The sequence below is a fragment of the Oncorhynchus masou genome, chromosome 21 (assembly GCF_036934945.1).
Source record: "Oncorhynchus masou masou isolate Uvic2021 chromosome 21, UVic_Omas_1.1, whole genome shotgun sequence".
In the NCBI taxonomy this organism is placed as follows: Eukaryota; Metazoa; Chordata; class Actinopteri; order Salmoniformes; family Salmonidae; genus Oncorhynchus; species Oncorhynchus masou.
Genome location: NC_088232.1, coordinates 35,928,786 through 35,956,731, shown reverse-complemented (window position 1 = coordinate 35,956,731; position 27,946 = coordinate 35,928,786). Strand labels below are relative to the sequence as shown.

General features: G+C 43.8%; 1 protein-coding gene across 2 annotated transcripts in view; it reads right to left on the bottom strand.

Annotated features, from left to right (window-relative positions):
- Positions 1-27,946, bottom strand: part of LOC135508246 (formin-like) — a 69,411-nt gene that overhangs the window by 38,514 nt on the left and 2,951 nt on the right. For both annotated transcript variants that reach the window (XM_064928305.1, XM_064928306.1), the window contains exons 2-8: positions 27,698-27,818; positions 23,914-23,975; positions 21,705-22,384; positions 17,028-17,169; positions 6,222-6,309; positions 1,666-1,727; positions 920-1,008 (exon numbers count right to left, since the gene is read on the bottom strand). In XM_064928305.1, coding sequence (XP_064784377.1) covers positions 920-1,008; positions 1,666-1,727; positions 6,222-6,309; positions 17,028-17,169; positions 21,705-22,384; positions 23,914-23,975; positions 27,698-27,818 — 1,244 coding nt within the window. The remainder of the gene's footprint in view (positions 1-919; positions 1,009-1,665; positions 1,728-6,221; positions 6,310-17,027; positions 17,170-21,704; positions 22,385-23,913; positions 23,976-27,697; positions 27,819-27,946) is intronic.

The window sequence follows — 27,946 nt, the reverse complement described above, 5'->3', positions numbered from 1 at the left end:
AATTAAACAAAATGTCCAACAGGAAGAACTATTTTTAATCCTTGGCTGCGCTGCTTCCACACACACACACGGCTGAGTCAGTATGGCTTTTAACTAGCAGCTGATAGTCATGAGTCTTTCTGCTCTAATAGTTTGATAGGTCCAGGGTCAACTAAAGGAGGACCGGAGCACTGATTGGTCAAATGTAGTGTCAGGCCGACTCATGTAAACAGGGACATGTCTGTAATATCCTGTGGGATTAGGCTGCTGATGGATCAGACACTGAGTAGGTATGAACATGGCCCTCAGCCCCACAGTGACAAGTCATTAATAGGCCAGCTATGTTTAACCCCCATGGGAGGAATGCCGCGCTGAGAGCCAGCAGCTGTCCATCTCTGCCATTCACTCTGAGACACACACACACATATGCACATGTATGTACACCCACACACATGCACACATACACACATAAGCCCATTCCCTCAGTATGGAAGACATGAAGGTTGCAAAACAGACCAGGAACAAATATTTACTGTCTGAGGAAGACTAAGGAGCTTGGTTTATTTACTGCTTGAAATGATAAATAAACACAAAAGTGATGCCACCATTTCTAAGTGATGTTTATATAAAATATCTCCCTATAATGGTTTGGCTGTAAAGAACCATCAACGTGATGAGTGAGCTCAGGCTGTCAAAGACCAAAGTGTTTCAAAATCAAACTGTTTGTCTCTGTCTGTACACATTAAAAACCACATGATGTGTTTCTAAAAAATCTCTAAGGCAAAACCAAAGTACCCTCTGAAATTGGCATGTTGAATTCACGGGAGGGGATGGATTTCTGTGTGTATGAGCATCTAGTTCTCTGACTCCAGTAGAAGTCAGGGTCCGGTGTTCGACCGCCCTCTCCCTGAACCCTTGGATGCTGGAGAAGCACTCTTACTGTTCAGGCTTGTCCAGTAGCTTCACCTCGTCCTCCTTGGACGTCTCATAGTGTGTTTTTATCTTCTCCAGCTCATCATTCGTGGCCCTCTGTGATCACACACAATCAAAACAGTTGAGTAGACAACAATAACGCTGTAGCAACGAATGATATAGACAGTCATTACAAAACAAGAGGTAGAATAGCAATAGATAAATGTTGAGTGTGACATCCTTGAGAAATTAGCTGTAGACTAGCATATGTTATAGAGCCCTGGTGTAGTGTCAGTGGTGTAAAGTTCTTAAGTAAAACTACTTTAAAGTACTACTTAAGTCGTTTTTGTTGGGGTATCTGTACTTTACTATTTATATTTTTGACAACTTCTACTCCACTACATTCCTAAAGAAAATAATGTACTTTTACTCCATACATTTTCCCTGACACTCAATGTACGTGATACATTTTGAATGCTTAACAGGACAGGAAAATGGCCCAATTCATGCACTTATTAAGAGAACATCCCTGGTCATCCCTACTGCCTCTGATTTGGCAGACTCACTAAACACAAATGCTTCATTTGTAAATGATGTCTGAGTGTTGGAGTATGCTTTTGACTTTTACTTAAGTATGGCAATTCGGTATTTTTCCACCACTGTGTAGTGTTAACAAAAGCATACTGAGTGAGAAAAACACTTAAAAAGGAGTTTAGATTCTCACATTTCTTTCATGCTATTGAATGACTTTACAGCACACCTTGGAATACTCACATTTTCATATAAAGCCTCGATGGTCTCCAAGTCCACCACAGAGTTATCTACACTCAAAACAGCTGGAACAATACATTCATTTATTAGAGACAATCTCTTGTAAAGATGGAATATGTTGGGCAGGCATGCTGTTTAAATTCCCTGCTGCCTGGGTTTGGTGCCCAGGCCTGTTAACCTGTGAGGGAGATTACATTCATATAGGCATGCTATGTACAAAACTATACTTTACAGAAATAATAACCATGTCTATGATTTGTTAACTAATTTCAACATTAAACACCTTTTGAGATCTGAAATGTCTGACAAACTTAGATTATGTAGTGAACTATCACTTTAAAGTGGCTGAACGAGAGTATTAGGGAATGGTGGGTATCGGGGCGTGTGGTCAGGCAGGCCAGGGCAGTCATCGTGTCAGAGCAGAGCCCAGAGCAGAGCTCCACACGGGAGCTTTCCTCTCCGGCCAGGGGTCACATGAGAGGGCCTATAACTGCTTAACCCCAGGACCTGCAGCCAGAACTACCACAGTCTCCAGTAATGATCTCTAAATTGGGGACGCAGAGGGAGAGGAGGGGAGAGAGGAGGGAAGAGGAGGGGAGAGAGGAGGGAAGAGGAGGGGAGGGGAGAGAGAGAGAGAAAGAGAGAGAGAGAGAAAAGGCTCCACTCTTAGAAACAGTCTCCAGTAGTGATCACAGTCTGCAGTAATGATCTCTATAGTGGGGCCGCAGAGAGAGAGGAGGGGAGAGACGAGAGGAGAGGAGAGGAGAGGAGGGGAGAGAGGTGAGGAGAGGAGAGAAGAGAGAGAGAGGGGGGGGGGAGGCTCCACTCTTAGAAAAAAGGTGTTATCTAGAACCAGGAAGAAACATTACCGGAAGAAACATTTTGGTTCCAGGTTGATGGTTCTCCAAAAATGGTTCTAATATGGGGGAAGCCAAATAACTTATTTGGAACCCTTTTTTCTCAGAGTGTAGAGGAGAGAGAGATATATATAACAATAACCTTTTATCAGAAGGGGTGAAAGTAAGCTGGAATGGTCCAGAACGGATAACCGGCCAAATAAACCGGCCAAATAAATAGTGGGTACTCATAAATAGTGGGGGTCATTTAGCATGACCGCATGTCAGTCATATTTGTCAGTCATTTTTAGCTGCAACATCGAGAGCATCCTGACCGGTTGCATCACTGCCTGGTACGGCAATTGCTTGGCCTCTGACCAAAAGGCACTTCAGAGGGTAGTGCGTACGGCCCAGTACATCACTGGGGCAAAGCTGCCTGTCATCCAGGACCTCTACACCAGGCGGTGTACACACACACACACACACACACACACCTTTTCCGCACTATTGGTTAGAGCCTGTAAGTAAGCATTTCACTGTCTACCTGTTGCATTCGGAGCACATGACAAATAAACTTTGATTTGATGTGAAAAATTGACAGTGAAATCTTGCTAAGGAAGAGATGAGTTGGTGAGAACGAGATGTAGTGCATACATAAATTCAGCTTACAATAACTTCCTTAAAACCGGCCAAACTTCTTTAAAACCGGCCAAACTTCCTTAAAACCAGCCAAACTTCCTTAAAACCGGCCAAACTTCTTTAAAACTGGTGAAACTTCTTTAAAACCGGCCAAACTTCCTTAAAACCGGCCAAACTTCTTTAAAACCGGCCAAACTGACGTCATTTGTAACGTCCCTGGTCCCTAAACGTCCTCATTTTGAAATGTCATAAAACTATCTCCATACTTCCATGAATTTGTATGGGTTACCCTACAAATCCTGTGACACTTGTGGGGAGTCACAGAACAAAACGGAGTATATCATTGTGTTCGTAAGAGTGTTATCTTTCCGTTGTCGGTAGGCTAACCTCTTCAGACACTACAAACATTTTTAGGAGAATACCAATTTTCGTGATGTGTCCTGGTCTGACAAACAGCGCTGTAGCTCAGCTACAGATGCAGAAAGCCCACATAGACGGACGTGGTGGATTGAGATGCAGCCCATGAAAAAAACTGACAGATTTTGAGGGGATTCTTTTATCATGTTGATTAGATTGCTGCACAAGTGTAAAAGTCAATGTAAAACAACAAATATTTCCTATTAGGCCCATAGAGACCCTTTTAAATAAAAAATGATTCAATATGTAATTATGTGATAAGGACCATGAAAATGACAAAGTGCATTCACACATAATGTAGGAAGTCCCCATTCCAGGAAGACATTTGATCTACTTTCACCCCTGCTTGTCAGCAGTGCGAGAGAGAAAGAAAGTAAGAGAGGGAGAGCTCTGCTCAGTGTCTCAGAAAGAGGAGTCACAGCTTTATGGCTGGGTACAGGTCAGGGAGGAGAGAGGAAAGGAGGGGGCAGACTGGGAGGGATGGCTCCTGGTCTCAATGGCGATATGGATCTGTGTGCTGTTAGCTGTAGACTGCAGCGCGACCCCTGCACTCAGATCAACCCAGAACAGACCCAATGTGAGTGGAAACAAGCCCCTCTCTACACCACTGTGGCTGTGTCATGTCTGAGAGTCGCATGACTAGCAAAGAACTACCAGTGAAGTCGAGCCAAAAGCATATGACTGTACTGTATACAGAGACACCCCTGGAGGCATTAAGACATGTTAACTTCTATCTCCACAATAAGAAGAAATAGTTCTGCATCCCAGAATCCAAGCATTCTTCCAATGACATCCAGAGCTTCCCCAAGCCCCTACGACCAGCTGAGGCAGCAGGGCAGCCCAATATGATGCATCAAAGTGGAGAGCATGCTGGATAGCAGGCTGGAGGTGGAAGGACATTTCCTACCTCTTAATAGAGTAGATTACCTAAGGCCTCAGCGCGCCCGTCATGCACCCGTCAATCACACACCAAAGGAGGGCCGCAGCGCAGTGCAGCACAGTGCTTTGAGCCAAAGGAGGCCAGGTCCGGATATCTATCCACACCGGGAGATCAAAGGAACCCTGTTGCCACCTCACTCCCTTTCCCTTCACTTCACACCCATCACTCAGGGTGTGTGTGGTGTGCCTTGAACTGCGGTGGCCCAGGAGGTCCCACAGCTAGGCTCAAGCCCTCCGTTGGCCCCCACTCTTCCCTCTCCCTGCCCTGGGCCACCAAACCCCTGCCTCCCCTCACTCCCTCCTCCCAAGTGGCTGTAATTACATTACATGTCCCATGTCCTTTTAATTTGCCAACAAAGGGCAGGCAAGCAGGCCAGGCCAGGGACCAGGGACCAGGGACCAGGGCCCTTAGAACTGCTTGTTAAGCTGCTCTGCTGCACTGTCAGATTCAAATTGTCCATTTCACCTACACCTCCCATTAAGGCTGTAGGAAGCAGGCTCACGCTGGGAGAGAGCAGACTTTTTTATTGGGGGTTCTTTACCTCGACACTGACAGAGGGAGTAGGAGAGAGAAAAAATGATCACAACCAAAAACGGCAGCTTGGCCCAATGTGTTGTTTGGTTTGCATTGGGCAAGCGTTTTTATGTGGCGGTGCTGTGTCTGCTGACTGCGAAGGTGGATTTATACACACTTAGATCATTAGCAGGGTGTCGCTCCCATTAGGCGGTGGAAACCGTCACTGGTAACAATAAACAAATCTGCCAGGCTGGCCGCATGCTCAGACTGCCAGGCGCTCCACTCCCAGTCCCAGTCCCAGTCCCAGTCCCAGTATCAACCCAGTTGGCTGTCACCAACGGCCCTAAACCATGCACGCCTAAGCGCTGCCTCAGACATTCCCGCCCAATTCACATACATAAACATGTGCAGTCAACACAACCAAATACTCCACTCCTCTTTAGTGCAAGAAGGAAAATATAGATGTGATTTTGACCATTGCATGATGATTGAATCTGGGGAGACAGAATTGCAAAAATTGCTAATTTCATTCCAATGCTGTTCCAATGCTGTTCACTCACAACATTATGTACTAGTCTGGGAAACTGGGGGCACTAGTCTGGGAAACTGGGGGCACTAGTCTGGGAAACTGGGGGCACTAGTCTGGGAAACTGGGGGCACTAGTCTGGGAAACTGGGGGCACTAGTCTGGGAAACTGGGGGCACTAGTCTGGGAAACTGGGGGCACTAGTCTGGGAAACTGGGGGCACTAGTCTGGGAAACTGGGGGCACTAGTCTGGGAAACTGGGGGCACTAGTCTGGGAAACTGGGGGCACTAGTCTGGGAAACTGGGGGCACTAGTCTGGGAAACTGGGGGCACTAGTCTGGGAAACTTGGAAATCTTCCACATTTGACATGAAACACAACTTCATCTATAAAAGTGGAACTATTCACACATTAGGGTCTGTCAAGAAGCAGGAAACAATTTGCAGCGGTGCTTCAACATTTCTTCTTTCTAAAATAACTACTTTCATAATTTTTATGGTATTTAATTTTCTAATCAGGTGAAAATAGGATTGTAACTGAAGTTTATCACTATTTAATTGAAAAAATGACTGTTGGACAGAGAGGAAATGACAGGTTGTCAGTAATATAGACAATATTCTCCAGTAATAATGCACCAAACAGCGTGGTTTTAACACAGTTAAGGAGTTCCTATTTGTTTGCTCTCACCTTTCTGAATGTCCTTCATTTCAAGGTGAAGACTTGAGATGAGGATGCCTACTGCTTGGGAACGTTTCCCATCCAGCAGCTTGATAATCTGCAGAAAAGACATAAATATCATATTTTAATCACAGTGATTACATCGAAGAGTGAGAATTCCATTGGATTACACATCCTCTATTTGATCACCATTACCATGTGACTGAAGTGGCACAGTTTATACAGTTGATAAGATGCAGACCAACAGTTAATCTTAAATTCAACTAATAAGATGTATTTGACTAGAATACAAAATATGATTTAATATGATATATTCAGATGAAACAGGGACACAGGTTAACATCATCCACAGTCTTTTTCCCAGAGAGGCCAGAAGAAAATATCAGTTAGTCACTTCCCAGAGCAAGACCACTTGAAGATAGATTGACTCTGGGAGGGGAGAGGAGGAGTGCTCTAGAGAAGAGCCATTCTAACATCTCTGTGGAGCGTCTGGATTGACCCTAAAGCCACACTAATCTACACAGTGTCATCATCCTTCACGGTCCATGATAACAGGCTGAGAGACAGTGAGGATAGAAACCAACACGCCACAGACAGCAGGACTTATTGAATGACATCACTAAAAAGACAGAGCACAGAGTATAGAGAAAAAGTCCCCCCGTTAAAAGTGCATGATATAGTCGGAAACATAAAGCCACAGGAAAGTCAAAAAGTAAAAAATGAAACCATAAAAGGACATCTTTTCAGTCTGGAAGAACAGGTTTTTTATAACAAACTATAAATTCACAGGATTTTTATTTGTGCCTACACATGGTCACAATGACTTGTTACTGAATTACCCATTAAGCTAGAAACAGTTTTGGCAAGGTAAAGCCCAGCTCTACAACTTAATGTCTCAGCCTTCTTCATTAGGAAGCACTGGCCGTTATTACTGCATCTCAGCTACTGGGCCATCCAGTGGGAACCAAGGAGCAGAAGCCTTAGAAGTGAGTATTGCATTACAGAAGGTAGGATGCATACTGCTTCCACGTCATTACCATTATCACTGAGGATCACCCTGTATGGGGACATGAGAGGGGAAGCAGGCAGAGTGAGAGGCCTTCCCAACACCTTTAATGAACTGCACTGGTCGGGCCACACTAAAAGCTTCCCAGGAACCCTGGCCACTCGCTGTGGCCCCAGAAGCACCAATTAGCCTGTCTAGTTGACTTACTGAGAAATTACAACTGATCTGGAGGAACAAACCTGTAAGCTTACTCTCAGACACGCAAGGAAGGAACGTTATGATGCTGATGCTGAGAGCTCTGTTAGAAACCCATGATGAATATAACAGCTACATCCAGTGGACACTGGGAGAACTATCCACCAGTCCAAGTGAAGGTGAAGTCCTTCCAGCAGACCAAAAAAACACTTGAAATATAGAGGAGACATTGGTTTGACACCGAAATGAAGATTAAAATAACAAAAGGAAGAGGGAGTGCTTTGAGGAGTAGCAGGTGGCTGGTGTTGGGGAGAGGGCACCAGGTTCATCAGAGAGCTGATAGTTTACACAGCCATGGCTGAGGGGGCAGGCAGCTAGACAGGTGCCTGGGAGCCAACCCTGTCAGAGTTCACCCACCCTGGAGATACGTTACAATAATAAATGGATCAAGAGAACACATCAATAACACCCTCCACTGAATGCTCAACATCCCCACACAACGTTCTGCAAATCTTACAACCACTCTCCCACTCAACACTCAAAATATGACTTTAATAAACCCCAGTTTGAACGATTATGTCATGCCGAAAGATGTAGGGTCTGAACAAATTAAAGCCACTATTTGTTTTACAGAGAACCATGGGTGGTGGGAATTGCTGTGCAATGTTTACACAGGCTGTATTACTGGTGTATACGCAGGCTGTATTACTGGTGTATATGCAGTCTGTATTACTGGTGTTTACGCAGGCTGTATTACTGGTGTATACGCAGGCTGTATTACTGGTGTTTACGCAGGCTGTATTATGCAGGCTGTATTACTATGCAGGCTGTATTACTGGTGTTTACGCAGGGTATTACTGGTGTTTACGCAGGCTGTATTACTGTATTACTGGTGTATACGCAGGCTGTATTACTGGTGTATACGCAGGCTGTATTACTGGTGTATAGCTGTATTACTGGTGTATATGCAGGCTGTATTACTGGTGTATACGCAGGCTGTATTACTGGTGTATACGCAGGCTGTATTACTGGTGTATACGCAGGCTGTATTACTGGTGTATATGCAGGCTGTATTACTGGTGTTTACGCAGGCTGTATTACTGGTGTATATGCAGGCTGTATTACTGGTGTATATGCAGGCTGTATTACTGGTGTTTACGCAGGCTGTATTACTGGTGTATATGCAGGCTGTATTACTGGTGTATATGCAGGCTGTATTACTGGTGTTTACGCAGGCTGTATTACTGGTGTTTACGCAGGCTGTATTACTGGTGTTTACGCAGGCTGTATTACTGGTGTATATGCAGGCTGTATTACTGGTGTTTACGCAGGCTGTATTACTGGTGTATACGCAGGCTGTATTACTGGTGTTTACGCAGGCTATATTACTGGTGTATACGCAGGCTGTATTACTGGTGTATATGCAGACTGTATTACTGGTGTTTACGCAGGCTGTATTACTGGTGTATACGCAGGGCTGGGGGGCAGTGGGTGGGAGTGGGGCACTGTCAGGGTTTCCTCATCTCCTTAACGCAGCGCAGCACCCGGATCCTGTTGCTCAATATCCTCACACCCAATATGCAGCGACACGCGCATCCTCTCCTTTCCACTTCAAATGCCCCTACAGGTGTCATCTCATCTCCTCCAGCCCCACTGTGGAGCCGAGTGGAGCCACATGGCTACAATTACCCCCAGTCTGGTCTGGTGTGTCCTGGGCGGCCATGGACTGTGGAGGCTGACAGAGAGCTCATTCCCCTGCATGTCATCTCTGCTGCTTTGATATGATAATCAGTGGCGGGAAAGAAAAAGGTCTCCAGAGAAAACAGCAGCTTTCAGTTGTATTGGACACATGATACAGATTAGCACTTCCATGTACAGACTCACCCCTCTACCATTCCCTTACCGCCCAACTTCCACTTAGGGTCCTGTATGTAGAGTTGTGCATTAGGAGGGATGGGAGAAGAATGGCTAATCTCCATAATGCACATACACCCCCGCCCCATCACACCCCCGACTAGGCCCACAGGTGTTATCTGATCTGGCAATACTTTCTGAACAAGTTACAAGTGCGTCAGGCATGTATAGGTGTTCTGTCATCACACACACCACTGTGTGCCCTACGGCAAACATGCTTAGTGCAGTGAAAACCATCATGTGTGCAGAGTGTAGCTGCTCTTCATAAAGTTGATGGAGACGACTACAGGGCAGAGATTGAATTACTTGTCTCTGTGTCGTGTAGAAACGTATCGGTGTGGTGGCGAGGCCAGGACAGGAATATTGGCTTGTCAAATCTCCTCGGGGTAAGATATTGCAGAGTAAGGCAAGACAGCGCTCTTGATTGACCCCATGTCTCCACAGGCCCAGTCTGGCTCTGTCTGTTAGCTAGCTGGATGACAGTCTGCTCCCCCCACCACCTCTCTCCAGCTCCCCTCATTCCAGACCCCCTCTCCTTCTCCCTTCCCTTCCCTCCCCCCTCTCCATCCTCATCTCCTCCACCTTTCCACTCTCCTCTCTTCCCCATTCTCCATCCCCCTCTCCCCCCTCCTTTGTCTAGTCAGAGCCAGTACTTCTGGGAACCTATCAACAGACGATGATTCAGAGAGTTTGAACGTTGGAAGATAAACTTTTAGGGATAAAAGATGAAGCAGTAAACAAGTTACTTTTGTTTAGCTGACCCTTCTAAATGTGTTTGAGTGCCAAGGGGCTGTAGCCAACCCTTTCCACAGTTGTGGTAGTGTCTCCAAGTAATCATAGCTGAACACAGGCTGCTGTCTCTGGCCTGAGTATAGTACGGCCCCTCGTACAGCTCACTGCTCATAGATATCTATACCACATACTGTATCTACTATCTCAATTAAGAACTACCAAGAAAAGTATTCCCATTTCTAGTGGGTATGTGCATTTGTGCCCACACAGCTCAGGCCAATGCTCAGGCCCCATGTTGTTGTCAAGTCCAATGCTGCAACTCTGCACTCCTGCAGCCGTGTGTGTCAGCATTCCCACTAACCCCATGGCACTGAATGTGGCGTCCAAGCAGTTAAACATCGGCCACTAGCCCAGACTGTCCCCTTCCCAATCCATACACATTGTCATCAATCTGTCAAGGCTCCAGTCCACTGTAGAGGCCTCAGTGTGGGTGTATCCATCCAGTCTGGTCACTCTGAACCCACAAACATTTGATCCATCTCAGATAGCCACAGAGAGACTCCAGGGTGGTTTAAGTTAGCCAAAGGTTGCTGGTTCAAATCCACGAGCCAACTAGGTGAAACATCTGTCATCGTGCCTTTGAGCAAGGCACTTCACAGCTATCGATTCTAGGAAGAGAACATTATTGTAATGTTCACCTAATGTTTGAGTGTCCTGTTTTCCGATTGTTAGGGGAACATTCGATCTATGATAGCAAAAACCTTCTGAAAACCTTTTTAGCATGTTTTGGAGTATGTCTGTTGGGACGTTGGTGGAATATTCTCCTAACCCTCAGAAAACTGGACACATGAATGTTATTGCAATGTTCCCATGAAATGTGTCTAGAACACTAATATATTACATTCTGAGAACATGCCAACCATGTTCTGTGTACAGTACCAGTCAAAAGTTTGGACACACCTACTCATTCAAGGGTTTTTCTTTATTTTTTACTATTTTCTACATTGTAGAATAATAGCAAAGACATCCAAACTATGAAATAACATATGGACTCATGTAGTAACCAAAAAAGTGTTAAACAAATCAATATATATTTTAGATTCTTCAAAGTAGCCCCCTTTTGCCTTGATGACAGCTTTGCACACACTTGGCAATCTCTCAACCAGCTTCATGAGGAATGCTTTTCCAACAGTCTTGAAGGAGTTCCCAGATATGCTGAGCATTGGTTGGCTTCTTTTCCTTCACTTTGCGGTCCAACTCATCCCAAACCATCTCAGTTGGGTTGGGGTTGGGTGATTGTGGAGGTCAGGTCATCTGATGCAGCACCATCGCTCTCCTTCTTAGTCAAATATCCCATACACAGCCTGAACGTGTGTTTTTGGGTCATTGTCCTGTTGAAAAACAAATGATAGTCCCACTAAGCGCAAACCAGATCGCATGGCATATCGATGCAGAATGCTGTGGTAGCCATGCTGGTTAAGTGTGCCTTGAATTCTAAATAAATCATGGACAGTGTCACCAGAAAAGCACCCCCACGCTTCAAGGTGGGAATCACACATGCTGTGATCATCCGTTCACCTACTCTGCATCTCACAAAGACACATGGTTGGAAACAAAAATCTCAAATTTGGACTCATCAGACCAAAGGACAGATTTCCACTGGTCTAATGTCCATTGCTGGTGTTTCTTGCCCCAAGCAAGTCTCTTTTTATTATTGGTGTCTTTTAGTAGTGTTTATTTGCAGCAATTCGACCACGAAGGCCTGATTTACGCAGTCTCCTCTGAACAGTTGATGTTGAGATGTGTCTGTTACTTGAACTCTGTGAAGCATTTATTTGGGCTGCAATCTGAGGTGCAGTTAACTCTTTTTCTAAATGTTTTATTTCACCTTTATTTAACCAGGTAGGCAAGTTGAGAACAAGTTCTCATTTACAACTGCGACCTGGCCAACATAAAGCAAAGCAGTTCGACACATATAACAACACATGGAGTAAAACAAACATACAGTCAATAATACAGTAGAAAAATAAGTATATATACAATGTGAGCAAATAAGGTGAGATAAGGGAGGTAAAGGCAATAAATAGGCCATGGTGGCGAAGTAAATACAATATGGCAAATTAAAACACTGGAATGGTAGATTTGACAGTAGAAATGCTGGGGTGCAAAGGAGCTAAATAAATAAATAACTCTAATGAACTTATCCTCTGCAGAAGAGGTAACTCTGGGTCTTCCATTCCTGTGGCGGTCGTCGTGAGGGACAGTTTCATCATGGAGCTTAACGGTTTTTGCAACCGCACTTGAAGAAACTTTTAAAGTTCTTGAAATTTTCCGGATTGACTGACCTTCATGTCTTAACGTAATGATGGACTGTTATTTCTCATAGCTTGTTTGAGCTGCTCTTGCCATAATATGGACTTGGTCTTTTACCAAATCCTTGGACCCTGTGCTATCTATGTTGTGGTAGCCATGATGGTGCTATCTAACCTCCAAACGAGCTTCAATGCCATACAGCACTCCTTCCGTGGCCTCCAACTGCTCTTAAACGCTAGTAAAACCAAATGCATGCTTTTCAACCGTTCACTGCCTGCACCCGCACGCCCGACTAGCATCACCACCCTGGATGGTTCCGACCTAGAATATGTGGACATCTATAAGTACCTAGGTGTCTGGCTAGACTGTAAACTCTCCTTCCAGACTCATATCAAACATCTCCAATCTAAAATCAAATCTAGAGTTGGCTTTCTATTCCGCAACAAAGCCTCCTTCACTCACGCCGCCAAACTTACCCTAGTAAAACTGACTATCCTACCGATCCTCGACTTCGGCGATGTCATCTACAAAATAGCTTCCAACACTCTACTCAGCAAACTGGATGCAGTTTATCACAGTGCCATCCATTTTGTTACTGAAGCACCTTATACCACCCACCACTGCGACCTGTATGCTCTAGTCGGCTGGCCCTCGCTACATATTCGTCGCAAGACCCACAGGCTCCAGGTCATCTATAAGTCCATGCTAGGTAAAGCTCCGCCTTATCTCAGTTCACTGGTCACGATGGCAACACCCACCCGTAGCATGCGCTCCAGCAGGTGTATCTCACTGATCATCCCTAAAGCCAACACCTCATTTGGCCGCCTTTCGTTCCAGTTCTCTGCTGCCTGTGACTGGAACAAATTGCAAAAATCGCTGAAGTTGGAGACTTATCTCCCTCACCAACTTCAAACATCTGCTATCTGAGCAGCTAACCGATCGCTGCAGCTGTACATAGTCTATCGGTAAATAGCCCACCCAATTTTACCTACCTCATCCCCATACTGTTTATATTTATTTACTTTTCTGCTTTTTTGCACACCAATATATCTACCTGTACATGACCATCTGATCATTTATCACTCCAGTGTTAATCTGCAAAATTGTAATTATTTGCCTGCCTCCTCATGCCTTTTGCACACAATGTACATAGAATATTTTTTTCTACTGTGTTACTGACTTGTTAATTGTTTACTCCATGTGTAACTCTGTGTTGTCTGTTCACACTGCTATGCTTTATCTTGGCCAGGTCGTAGTTGCAAATGAGAACTTGTTCTCAACTAGCCTACCTGGTTAAATAAAGGTGAAAAAAATAGGCCTATCTTCTGTATACCACCCCTACCTTCTCACAACACAGCCGATTGGCTCAAACGCAATAATAAGGAAAGAAATTCCACAAATTAACTTTTAACACGGCACACCTGTTAATTGAAATGCATTCCAGGTGACTACCTCATGAAGCTGGTTGAGAGAATGTAATCAAGGCAACTTTAAAGAATCTCAAATCTCAAATATATTTTGATTTGTTTAATACTTTTTTGGTTAGTACATGATTCCATATGTGTTATTTCATAGTTTTGACGTCTTCACTATTATTCTACAATGTAGAAAATAGTTAAAATAAAGAAAAACCCTTGAATGAGTAGGTGTGCCCAAACCTTTGATTGGTAATGTACAGTGCCATGCGAAAGTATTCGGCCCCCTTGAACTTTGCGACCTTTTGCCACATTTCAGGCTTCAAACATAAATATATAAAACTGTATTTTTTTGTGAAGAATCAACAACAAGTGGGACACAACCATGAAGTGGAACGACATTTATTGGATATTTCAAACTTTTTTTAACAAATCAAAAACTGAAAAATTGGGGGGGGCAAAATTATTCAGCCCCTTTACTTTCAGTGCAGCAAACTCTCTCCAGAAGTTCAGTGAGGATCTCTGAATGATCCAATGTTGACCTAAATGACTAATGATGATAAATACAATCCACCTGTGTGTAATCAAGTCTCCGTATAAATGCACCTGCACTGTGATAGTCTCAGACGTCTGTTAAAAGCGCAGAGAGCATCATGAAGAACAAGGAACACACCAGGCAGGTCCGAGATACTGTTGTGAAGAAGTTTAAAGCCGGATTTGGATACAAAAAGATTTCCCAAGCTTTAAACATCCCAAGGAGCATTGTGCAAGCGATAATATTGAAATGGAAGGAGTATCAGACCACTGCAAATCTACCAAGACCTGGCCGTCCCTCTAAACTTTCAGCTCATACAAGGAGAAGACTGATCAGAGATGCAGCCAAGAGGCCCATGATCACTCTGGATGAACTGCAGAGATCTACAGCTGAGGTGGGAGAATCTGTCCATAGTACAACAATCAGTTGTATATTGCACAAATCTGGCCTTTATGGAAGAGTGGCAGGAAGAAAGCCATTTCTTAAAGATATCCATAAAAAGTGTCGTTTAAAGTTTACCACAAGCAACCTGGGAGACACACCAAACATGTGGAAGAAGGTGCTCTGGTCAGATGAAACCAAAATTGAACTTTTTGGCAACAATGCAAAACGTTATGTTTGGCGTAAAAGCAACACAGCTCTAAACCCTGAACACACCATCCCCACTGTCAAACATGGTGGTGGCAGCATCATGGTTTGGGCCTGCTTTTCTTCAGCAGGGACAGGGAAGATGGTTAAAATTGATGGGAAGATGGATGGAGCCAAATACAGGACCATTCTGGAAGAAAATCTGATGGAGTCTGCAAAAGACCTGAGACTGGGACGGAGATTTGTCTTCCAACAAGACAATGATCCAAAACATAAAGCAAAATCTACAATGAAATGGTTCAAAAATAAACATATCCAGGTGTTAGAATGGCCAAGTCAAAGTCCCGACCTGAATCCAATCGAGAATCTGTGGAAAGAACTGAAAACTGCTGTTCACAAATGCTCTCAATCCAACCTCACTGAGCTTGAGCTGTTTTGCAAGGAGGAATGGGAAAAAATTCAGCCTCTCGATGTGAAAAACTGATAGAGACATACCCCAAGCGACTTACAGCTGTAATCGCAGCAAAAGGTGGAGCTACAAAGTATTAACTTAAGGGGGCTGAATAATTTTGCACGCCCAATTTTTCAGTTTTTGATTTGTTAAAAAAGTTTGAAATGTCCAATAAATGTCGTTCCACTTCATGATTGTGCCCCACTTGTTGTTGATTCTTCACAAAAAAATACAGTTTTATATCTTTATGTTTGAAGCCTGAAATGTGGCAAAAGGTTGCAAAGTTCAAGGGGGCCGAATACTTTCGCAAGGCACTGTATGTGTGGTAGAACATTAATGGAATAGTCTCCTAACCCACAGAAAACTGGACACATGAATGCTTTTGCCACGTTGCATGAATTGTGTCTATAACATTCATATCTTAGTTCTGAGAACATGGTAACCACATTCTGGGTAAGTTCTATTTGACATTAAGGGAATGGTCTCTTGCAAACATTCCTTGCACATCACAGGAACATTCTTATGAAAACGTTAGTTAATGACCTAATGAGACCCTTAAGGGAACATTCTCTAAAGTTGTGGGAAGTTTGTTGTTAGCTGGGTTGATCAGTCCTGCCAACTATCTTCTGTCTCACTGACCCTGCCTGCAGGACTGGCTGGCCCCAAAGTCAGCTTCGTAGCTCACATTGATATCTGACCAAGCTGCATTAGCCCAGGAAAACGTTAGTAATTGTGCATGTTCTATAATTTCTCTCAAACGATAACTATGACCAGGTTCAGTAGGAAAATAACTATCAGACTTAGTTGAAAGTACAATCCAAAGAACATTCCAAGCCATGGCATAGAACAGTTTAGTCTGCAGCTGATTGTGAAGTGTAAGCAGAAGGTCTTCGAAAGGTGGATTCTACTCAGCTCTTCTTCCATTCACAGAGCTAGAAAGAGGAGAAGAGAACTGAACTCACTGCCACCTGATAGCTTGCTTTGACCTAGTGCAAGAGCTGGCTACACCAATCACCAGGAATTGGACAGTTGGGAGTAAGAGGAGAAAAGGGAGGGGAGCAGTTTACTCCTTGCACACTTTGTGTTCTTTCTAGATTAGACTCCATGTAAGGCTGGGATCCTTACTTGGGCTAATTCAGCAGAGCTCCTAATGGAATGTTCCAGAGGTAAGTGGTCTAGGGTCGGAGAATATGGGATAATCTGCTGACACCATTATACTCATTTAGCAGATGCTCTTACTGGAGTAACAGTAATAATGTCCTCAAAAATGTGTTTATGTCAATATTTTCTTTCTGGCTACCTAATCTCAATCATTCCTAATATTGACGAGGAAACTCGAGTAAAGGAAATATGAATTTAAATGTGCCACTAACGCCCTCGTGTGGTAGCAATTAAACACCATTACGATGACAAAGCATTTTCTTTCGAGAAGACAGGTGTCTGAGAATTACAACGTACCATGCAAAATATAGTGTGTCGTCGATACTGATAACAGCTTTAGAGTTACAGCATATGGGTCCCTGTATGGAAAGTCCAATAGCACTCATCACTTTCCAAGCCCAAGATATTTAAGATGCTCCTCCTGAGAGAGGAAAAACAGTAGGAGCCAACACAACATAATAGCAGCAGCATGGGGGAAAGAAGAGAATGTATGAGTTAAACCAACCTTCTTAGTCTTGGCCTTCTTCTCAAAGGTGTCTGAGAGGGGCTTCTTCTTTGGCTGCAGAGTGGCCTTCGAGAACAGGTCCTCAAACTCCTTGGTGTCTACGATGTCTGGCTCCTCCAGAGAACCCCATAGTGTATTATTACTGGAAACAAGAGACAGGCTTTTAGTCTGGGGCTGGGGGTGAGATACCCTTCTATATGCTGAGGAGCACCCCAATTCAACAGAAAACCCTCTTTAGTGACAGTGTTACTGTGATGAAAGAAGAGTGCGTTACAGAGGTGACGTCTTGGGAGAAGTAGAATAGCTAGTGGACTGCTCAGTACAAATTGTCCTGTGACAGAGATAAACAGATATGAAGCAGTTTATTTGATGTTTACTCGGGCTGTCCACTGTTTACTTCCATCTTTTGATTTACAGCAGACGTTTGCTGGAGTGAGAATTTGAAGAATGCATTTCCACTTTTTAAGAAAGTGACATTTATGACTGAGGCTTCTGAAAATCATGTGAGTTAAGTGTCCCTGAGTTTGAGATGTGAGATTTCAGCACTAAAGGAGCATTTCAAATAAACTACCAGGAAGATAGGAGGTATTCTGTTTCCTCTGTTGCTGGGTAACGCTGAAAGCAAACAGAGAGGGAGTCTGAAGATGTCTCTGTACAGGAGTCTTCCAGAGTTCAGCCCTGCTCTGCTACCATTACTTTCCATTCCTCTTTTAACTCACAGAAGACAACTACCCCTTGGGTCAGACAGTGCGGTAGCCTTAGACTCGGCATGATACGTGATCCAGCCTCCTAGTCTCTGATAATGCAGGGAGAGGAAGATGAAGTCAGCCATAACTCAGCCTGTTTATAGCCCAGGTCAGGCAGCTTCCCAGGCAGCAGGTTTATCGAGACAGTTTCATCAGGACCCACCCACGTGAGCAGAGTTACTGTATGTACACTGAGTATACCAAACATTAGGAACACCTTCCTAATATTGAGATGCACCCCTATTTTTGCCCTCAGAACAGTCTCAATTTGTCGAGGCATGGACTCTACAAGGTGTTGAAAGTGTTCCACAGGGATGTTGACTCCAATGCTTCCCACAGTTGTGTCAAGTCGGCTGGATATCCTTTGGGTGATGGACCATTCTTGATATACACTGGAAACGGTTGAGCATGAAAAACCCAGCAGTGTTGCAGTTCTTGACACAAACCGGTGTGCCTGGCACCTACAACCGTACCCCGTTCAAAGGCACTTACATATTTTGTCTTGCCCATTCATCCTCTGAATGGCACACATACACAATCCATGGGCGGCAGCGTAGCCTAGTGGTTAGAGCGTTGGACTAGTAACCGGACGGTTGCAAGTTCAAATCTTCAAGCTGACAAGGTACAAATCTGTCGTTCTGCCCCTGAACAGGTAGTTAACCCACTGTTCCTAGGCAGTCATTGAAAATAAGAATTTGTTATTAACTGACTTGCCTAGTTAAATAAATTTTATCAAGGCTTAAAAACCCTTCTTTAACCTGTCTCCTTCATCTATACTGATTGAAGTGGATTTAACAAGTGACATGAATAAGGGATCATAGCTTTCACCTGGATTCACCTGGTCAGTATGTCATGGAAAGAGCAGGTGTTTTTAATGTTTTGTATACTCTGTGTATAACAGGTCATTTTAACTTTCAAAGTAGAGCTAATCTACTGATACTACTGTGTAATGTTGCATGATTGAGCAACTTTCTATAAAGGATCCCTTTGTAAAATGTAATAGGCCTACTGTTTGACACTTTTTACACTGCTTTTGTAGACGTAGGTTGAAGCACTGTATCCATACTGTATATACAGTAGATATGCCTTAAATGTGTTTGGGTTCTCTCTAGTCATGTCATGAGGTCAGGGTTTGGCAGGCCCGGGTTGTTCCACCCGAGAGGAGACATTTTACAACTGTGGAGACAAAGTGAACTCAACAAACATTCCAAAAAGTTGGCAAGTTAGTCATGGCTGAAATACCACAGCAATCAACCACATAGCCAGAGACTCAATTAGGGTGAAGTGAGTCCAATTGGGTCCTATTTGCTATTGGCTTCCCACAGCGGTGGTGAAAGTAACTGTCTGGGACAGCCCAGAATAAGCTTTAACCAAGAACATAATGTTACTCCTGAAAATCCACCCTTTCATTTCATACTGCCTTCACAGGGACTAATTCAAATAACTCCATGCAATGGGCTCTGACTCCAGCACGCTGCAGTGGAGGAAACAATGTCAGAAAATGTTGGGAAAGTAAATCTACATAAACTCCACAAAGCCTTTGTGCTTCCACGGTAGACAACATTTATAAATGCCCGGATCATGCCTGTATTGTCATTTATGCATTTCCCCTATAAGTCATGTATACAATTCCCCTATATGTCATGTATTCAATCTCCTATATGTAATGTATTCAATCCCCTATATGTCATGCATTCAATCCCCTATAAATCATGTATTCAATCCCCTATATGTCATGTATTCAATCCCCTGTAAATCATGTATTCAAATCCCTATATGTCATTTATGCATTTCCCCTATATGTAATGTATTCAATCCCCTATAAGTCATGTATTCAATCCCCTATAAGTCATGTATTCAATCCCCTATATGTCATGTATTCAATCCCCTATAAGTCATGTATTCAATCACCTATAAGTCATGTATTCAATCACCTATAAGTCATGTATTCAATCCCCTATATGTCATGTATTCAATCCCCTATACGTCATGTATTCAATTCCTCTATATTTCATGTATTCACCCCCCTATATGTCATGTATGCAATTCCCCTATATGGTATGTATGCAATTCCCATATATAGTGCATTCGGAAAGTATTCAGACCCCTTGACTTTTTCCACATTTTGTTACGTGACAGCCTTCTTCTAAAATTAATTAAATTGTTTTTTTCCTCTCATCAATCTACACACAATTCCACATAATGACAATGCAAAAACAGGTTTTTATACATTTTTGCTAATTTATAAAAAAAAATTACTACAAAACTGAAATATCACATTTACATAAGTATCCAGACCTTTTACTCAGTACTTCGTTGAAGCGCCTTTGACAGTAGATTACAGAATGGATTCTTCTTGGGTATGACGTTACAAGCTTGGCACACCTGTATTGGTGAGTTTCTCCTATTCTTCTCTGCAGATCCTCTCAAGCTCTGTCAGGTTGGATGTCAGGTCTCTCCAGAGATGTTCGATCGGGTTCAAGTCTGAGCTCTGGCTGGGCCACTCAATGACATTCAGAGACTTGTTCCGAAGTCACCCCTGCATTGTCTTGGCTGTGTGCTTAGGGTCGTTGTCCTGTTGGAAGGTGAGGTCCTGAGGGCTCTGGAGCAGTTTTTCAAAGAGGATTGCTCTGGACTTATCTCTGTTAATCTTTGCCTCGATCCTGCCTAGTCTCCCAGTCCCTGCCACGGAGAACATCCCCACAGTATGATGGTGCCACCACCATGCTTCACCGTAGGGATTGTGCCTGGTTTCATCCAGACGTGAAGCTTGGCATTCAGGCCAAAGAGTTCAATCTTGTTTTCATCAGACCAGAGAATCTTTCGCCTTTTGGCAAATTCCAAGCTGGTTTTATTGTGCCTTTAGTGGCTTCTGCACTGACATGCACTATCAACTGTAGGACCTTATATTGACAGGTGTGTGCCTTTCCAAATCATGTCCAATCAATTGAATTCACCACAGATGGACTCCAATCAAGTTGTAGAAACATCTCAAGGATGATCAATGAAGTCAATGGAGAATGCACCTGAGCTCAATTTTGAGTCTCATAGCAAAGGGTCTGAATACTTATGTAAATAAGTTATTTCTGTTTTTTATTTGTAATACATTTGCAAACATTTCTAAAAACCTGTTTTTGCTTTGTCATCATGGGGTATTGTGTGTAGATTGCTGAGTTGATTTATTGATTTACTTCATCCATTTTAGAATAAAGTTATAACCTAACAAAATGTGGAAAAGCTAAGGGGTCTGAATAATTCCCGAATGCATTGTATATCATGTATGCCATTCCCCTATATGCATGTAGAAGATGTACCCCCCCCTCCCACACACTGCAGGAAGACTCCAATAATCCCCTGCTAAATTTGCTGAAGGAAATCCTAGGGGAAACACTAGTGTTAACTATTCCTTCCTATTACAGGTGCCTCATAAAGCCTGCTCTGTGTACACAGTCAAATTGTGTATATCTTCACATTTGTTCGTTGACCTGGCCTTATTTCAAAGTGTACTGTATTTCCCCTCATAATGTCCATTAGCCCAAAAACTTGTTACAGTTAAGAGTCCTGTTGAATTCTGTTCTCCTGTAAACTTTATAGCAGACATGAAACCCCTGTGGCCCACTCAACCCTCCACCATTGGCCAGGACCAGAGAGTGTGAACCACAAGTCAACTTCCTCTACTAATCCAGCCATAGAAATACAAGGCCATAAAGCTGGGAGCCTGGTATTCAGCAGTACAAACCACAGCCACTGGAAATTAGCTGAATAATCCACTACATCTCACTGGGTCACCTGTACTCATCCAGAGTACTGGTGCAGGGGAGGTCAACCCAGCCTGATGCATTACTGAATGACAGTGTCTCTGTACCGGATGGCACTGGGGAGACAAGGATGATAATAAAGCTTGTGAATGGGCTATAGAAGTAGTACATACTTATTGTCTTGGATCTGTATCCTCGTCCAGTATAGAGGCTTCATGGGAGTAGCAGGTTCCAATGCAGGTTTCCTTGGGGCCTTCTCTGCTGCCTGGCCGAACCCAAACCCAAATAATCCACCCCCAGGAGGAGGGGGTGGGGCACACCCAGGTGGAGGGGGAGGAAGGGGAGGACCAGCTCCAGGTAACCCCGGAGGAGGGGGAGGGGGAGGTGGGGGACCAAAACCTGGGAGGGGAGGTGGAGGCGGTGGCCCCATGTTGCCAGGTAACGGGGGAGGTGGAGGAGGAGGAGGTGGAGGCGGTCCTGATTGGCCAGGGAGGGGAGGAAGGGGGGGAGGGGGCGGGGGAGGTGGGCCGGGGATTCCTGAGGCTCCTCCATGCAGACTCAGGTTGAGTTTCTTAGGCACGTTCTGACTGGGGCCGAGACTGGGCCGACTGGCTTCACCCTCGGGCGTCCTGAGGAAGGTCTCCCTGTCTGTCTGGATGCAGACATTCCGAAAAGTTTTGGGAGGCAGGTCGTCCTCGGTGGACACGCAGGCCTCACGGAGCTCGCCCCTCTCGTGGCCCAGGCTGAAGGCCTGTTGACGGTCTGTCTGCATCATGCAGATGACTCCCTCCAGATGGGACATGGCGACAGCATGCTCCCCTCGCACCTGGAAGATCTGTAGCTCAAAGTCTGCCTGTGTGGAGCAGGAGCACAGAGATAAATCAGAAACATCCCACTCAGCCATATGAAACAGAATCACATACTGTGGGGCTCCAAAAAGACCCCTGGGTGACTCAAAATGTTCATCATGACCTTCATGAGATGAAATGTAGCAATTTCTAACATAAGGCCCACTCATTTTCATTCCAATCTTTCATCGCCAACCGAAAAGTACAATGACTGACAACATAATGAAGAGCTAATAAGCTGGATGTTGATAGATGTTTCAAACATCAACACAAAATCCAGACAAACTTGAGGAAAAGTGTAAAGGAAAATATTTTGCTCTGTATCCGACACATGTTCCTTGTTAGCATGTGGTCAGCTGGGAAAATGTGTTAGGCACGTTTCTATCCTTTCTCATGGTTTAACTACATATTTAGGAGTGTCAATATCATGGCCTAATGCAAGGGATCAGGGACAAATGACAGGGTAACACACAGAGGAAGACAGAGTAACCTATATCTGCAGAATCAGCACTGCTGTAATAATAGTAATTTTAAGACACACTTTCCAGACACTTTGCTCCAATAAGCTTGATCTTCCAAAAAAATAGTTCCATAAATAAGGTCAATAGTTTGCTCTATCATCTGGCATGGTTTGACATGCCTTCTTACTAATCTCAGGCTGATCTTGGAAGACAGAGAAAACATTTGACTACTCCACTGAGACCTGTGAGAAACTATTTGAAATATTGTTTTCAGTTGCACCTCCTTGGCACTGGTGGCTCAGTTGAACACACAATGCATTATAGTGCTTCAGTGGAATTTACTAAATTCATAGGGTAATGGAGACATTTCCAGTTGGAGAGAGACAGTTCAGTAAATTAGATATCTGTGTGCATCTAGCATCCAGGTTGTAAATGGTGATCTTATTTCATATGAGGACATCACAGCTTCCAGAATCAATGCTGACCGCATATCAAATGTGAATGTGGTCTGTCCTACTGGAGGTGAGCACTATCATTCCAACAGAGTCAAACACATTTGACCATTTCTATGCTGACAAAACCTTGGGACTGACAACAGTGTTATGCCACAGAGGTGTGTCAATTACTGAGATGCTTTAGTTGAAATGACCATTTGAAGGAGTCAAAAGATGACACACCAGACCCACTTTGACATACAGTTTTAAATAAGCCCAACAGGTGAGGCCAATAACATTTAGATAGACACTAAAGGCTGTAAGTGTTCTATGGTGATGAAGAGAAGTGGTAACCACACTATGGGGACAAGCTCAGACATCCAGCTTGGAGAGTCCACTCACTAAAGACACAGGTTAGCTTTGCTTCTGTGGTTGATTGGTGACATCTAGTGTCTCTGAAGAAAACTGCAGTTTCCTGGGTTCACTATAACTTACGTTGTTATTACATTCCAGGAGGACATGGTGAGGTGACTACAGTTGCAGACCTTTCTCTCTCTCTCTTGATTGAAACAAACCCCAGCGCTGAAACCAGTAGGAACTATATGTAGTGAACTGCTTCGCACAAGGAGATGAACGTACATGTACTTTCTCCACCTCCTCTTTGCATTCTCTCTTCAGCTGTAAGAGGGCAGCCTGGTGCTCTGTGAGGGAAAAGAGCACAGACACTTACTGTAGGACACCATAATGTAATAAATGTTTCTACATAAATACAATTACACAGCGCAAGACCATCTCAAATGTCTCGCTAGTTTGAAGGATTATTCTAATGTCTGCCAGAGATGACACTTTCAAAAGCCATCAAATTTACTGGCCATTCATGAGATAATTGACTCTGTGATCGTACATTAACCAGTAAAATAGTGACATGCACACAAGATGAACCTATCATTGCAGGGGTAACTAATATGGCAGTAAAGCATCCTCCTCTCCTCTTCCATATTACACTAGGCTGATGTTGAGAGACAAAAGAGACATTGTCTCGACGGACCACTTGAAGAACAATAAAGGACATGAATCTATTTTTTTAAGACAACAATAACATCTGACAACAGTTACTGTCGGGTGGATCACTTACAGCTATGCCAGTAAAAGTGCCTATTTAGGAAACTAAACCAACCTGTTTTTAATGTCCTTGCTGGTACCGTGAAAGATATTGAATTTTCAAAGACTGCTTTATTTATGTTGCCTCGTTATCCCACAGTAAACTACAGTAATATATAGTTTATAAGGCCAACATACACTGAGAGTGAAAAACATTAAGAACACCTTCCTAATATTGAGTTGCAACCCTCCTTTTGCCCTCAGAACAGCTGCAGTTCGTCGGGGCAGGGACTTTACAAGATGTCGAAAGTGTTCCACAGGGATGCTGGCCCATGTTGACCCGAGTGCTTCCCACACTTGTGTCAAGTTGTCTGAATGTCCTTTGGGTGGTGGACCATTCTTGATACACATGGGAGACTGTTGAGTGTGAAAAACCCAGCAGAGTTGCAGTTCTTGACACAAACCAGTACACCTGGCACCTACTGCCATAAACCGTTCAAAGGCACTTCAATTTATAATATTTGAATGTTTTGTACACTCAGTGTATGTGAGAATAAGAATGTCTTCGACAACCACATCAAAATAGTTTTTTTTTCATCTAATTGTGCAGTGAATTCTATAAAGAGATTCTGGTAGTATGAGCAAGTTAGCACACTCAACAGTAAAGCTATTTGCACTAAGCAATCTGTTGTAGATGGGATATCACAGTATGCTTGTTTGGTGTTTTAAAGTATGTAAGTGTAGCCCTGGTTTTAGAATAAGAAATATATATTTTATACTGAAGAATAGATACAAATGCAACATGTAAAGTGTTGGTCCCATGTTTCATGAGCTGAAAGAAAAGATCCCAGTAATGTTCCATACTCACAAAAATATTATTTAGTTTAAAAAAATTTAAAAAAATGTGTTTACATCACTGTTAGTGAGCATGTCTCCTTGCCAAGATAGTCCATCCACCAGACAGGTGTGGCATATCAATAAGCTGATTAAACAACATGGTCATTACACAGGTGCACCTTCCGCTGGGGACTCTAAAATGTGCAGTTTTGTCACACAACACAATGCCACAGATGTCTGAAGTTTTGAGGGAGCGTGCAAAATTGGAATGCTGACTGCAGGAATGTCCACCAGAGCTGTTGCCAGAAAATGTAATCTTCATTTCTCTACCAACGTCGCTTTAGAGAATTTGGCAGTATGTCCAACCGGCCTCACAAGCGCAGGCCATGTGTAACAACACCAGCCCAGGACGTCCACATCCGGCTGCACCATCGTCTGAGACCAGCCACCCGGACAGTTGATGAAACTGTGGGATTTGCACAAACGAAGAGTTTCTGCACAAACTGTCAGCAAGCGTCTCAGGGACGCTCATCTGCGTGCTTGTCGTCCTCACCATGGCTTCGTAACTGACTTCAATGGGCAAATGCTCGCCTTCGATGGCCACTGGCGCGCTGGAGAAGTGTGCTCATTATGGATGAATCCCGGTTTCAACTGTACCGGGTAGACGGCAGACAGTGTGCATGGCTTTGTGTTGGCGAGTGGTTTACTGATGTCAATGTTGTGAACAGGGTGCCCCATGGTGGAGGTGGGTTATGGTATGGGCAGCCATTAGCTACGGACAATGAACACAATTGTATTTTATCGATGGCAATTTGAATGCACAGAGATATCGTGACGAGATCCTGAGGCCCATTGTTGTGCCATTCATCTGCTCTCATTCCCTCATGTTTCAGCATCATAATGCATGACCCAATGTCGCAAAGATCTGTACAGAATTCCTGGAAGCTGAAAATGTCCCAGTTCTTCCAGCCTGCATACTCACTAGACATGTCATCCATTGAGCATGTTAGGCATGCTCTGAACTCTATGAGAAGGAAATGTCTCGTGCTGCATGAGGAAAATGGTGGTCACACTAGATACTGACTAGTTTTCTGGTCCACGCTCCTACATAAAAAAAATAAAGATATCTGTTATGTGAAATCCATAAATTAGGGTTTAATGAATTTATTTCAAATGACCGATTTGCTTATATGAACTGTAACTCAGTAAAATCTTTGAATTTGTTTAACGTTGCATTTATATTTTTGTTCAGTATATAATCAGAAACATGTAATGTGTATCTGAGACTTTTATTATGACGTTGCAATATATATTTTATGTTGGGACTTCTGAAAATACCCTTCCCAGACTCACCTGCACGTGAGGAGGAATTCACATGAGAGATGATGTGTGTCAGATAAGTGAAGATGTAACCTGTTGTGCCCCTAAAGTTTGTGTTACTGCTACTTGGAATGATTCAACTATAGAAAATAACTTGATGGTAACTCTTTAACATCGGGCCCTTAGGGGTAAACAATAGATAGTTGAGTAAAATAATTAGGGTTACACAAGCAATTTCTACAAACCAACAATGCTGTTTCAAGGCTAAAATTCGGAGAGAGTGAAAGCACAAGAGTTAATGGTAATGGTGTGTGTGTGTGGGTACGTGCCTACAGTATATGGATGTGCGCACGCATGCACACACACACACACACACACACACACACACACACACACACACACACACACACACACACACACACACACACACACACACACACACACACACACACACACACACACACACACACACACACACACACACACACACACGCGCGCGCGCACACACGTAAACATGTTTTCCTCAACCTTCCAAACTTCATGAGATGGCCTGATATAGCTGCCACATAGCTCTGCTCCAGTACAGCAGGTCTTCTGCAACCAACACTTCATTAAGTTAAATGAACTTCTCCCTGTAATGTTATTAGATCAGCCTATTTAGAGTCCTCTGTGTCTTTACCCTATTTGTGTGAGTATTCTTCTTCAAAGAGAGACAGGCTGAGAGAATGGCAGGCTGCCCACCCCCAGCCTATCTCCAAACTACCTCCCAAAGCTCCACCATACTGTGTGATTCTACCAGACGTCTCAACAGACAGCAGCATTACTGTGGAGGGAAGGTTTCAGTGCGTTCCTGCTTTAAATGGATTTAAGGGTTATCTTACACTCTCTCTCTGTGATTAGCTGGCTCTGTAGATACCAGCAGGGCTGCACTACATGTTTGTGTCACCTCTCAATTAGACTAAATAGACCGATTCTGTAAGGAGAGCGTCTGCCCTGGTTAAACCAGGGTGGAGGCACTCAGTTTATATTTGTTAAGACTATCTTGTCTTGTGAGAATTAGTTAAGGCAGACAACAGCATACATGCATTTCTTAACAGGACATTGTATGATACTTTAGACGCAGTGTTGAGTAAGTGGAGAGCTCCAGGATGGCGCAGGTCCGTACCTGCCTCGGTGTACCTGAGCCCCACCTTCTCCTCCTCATCCTTTGGCTTGGGCGGGGGCCAGATGGCCTGGAGCCGCCCGGGGGTCCGGTCCTCACTGTCTGTAGGGGAGGTGACCTCAGACTGGGAGGAAAGACAGCAGATCATTTCTCAATTAACACAGAACATATAGACTTACAGAACAGTTGGTGCCCAGGATAAGAGTATCTGCAATCTGACTGGAAAGTCAACATGTGATAAGACATGAGAAC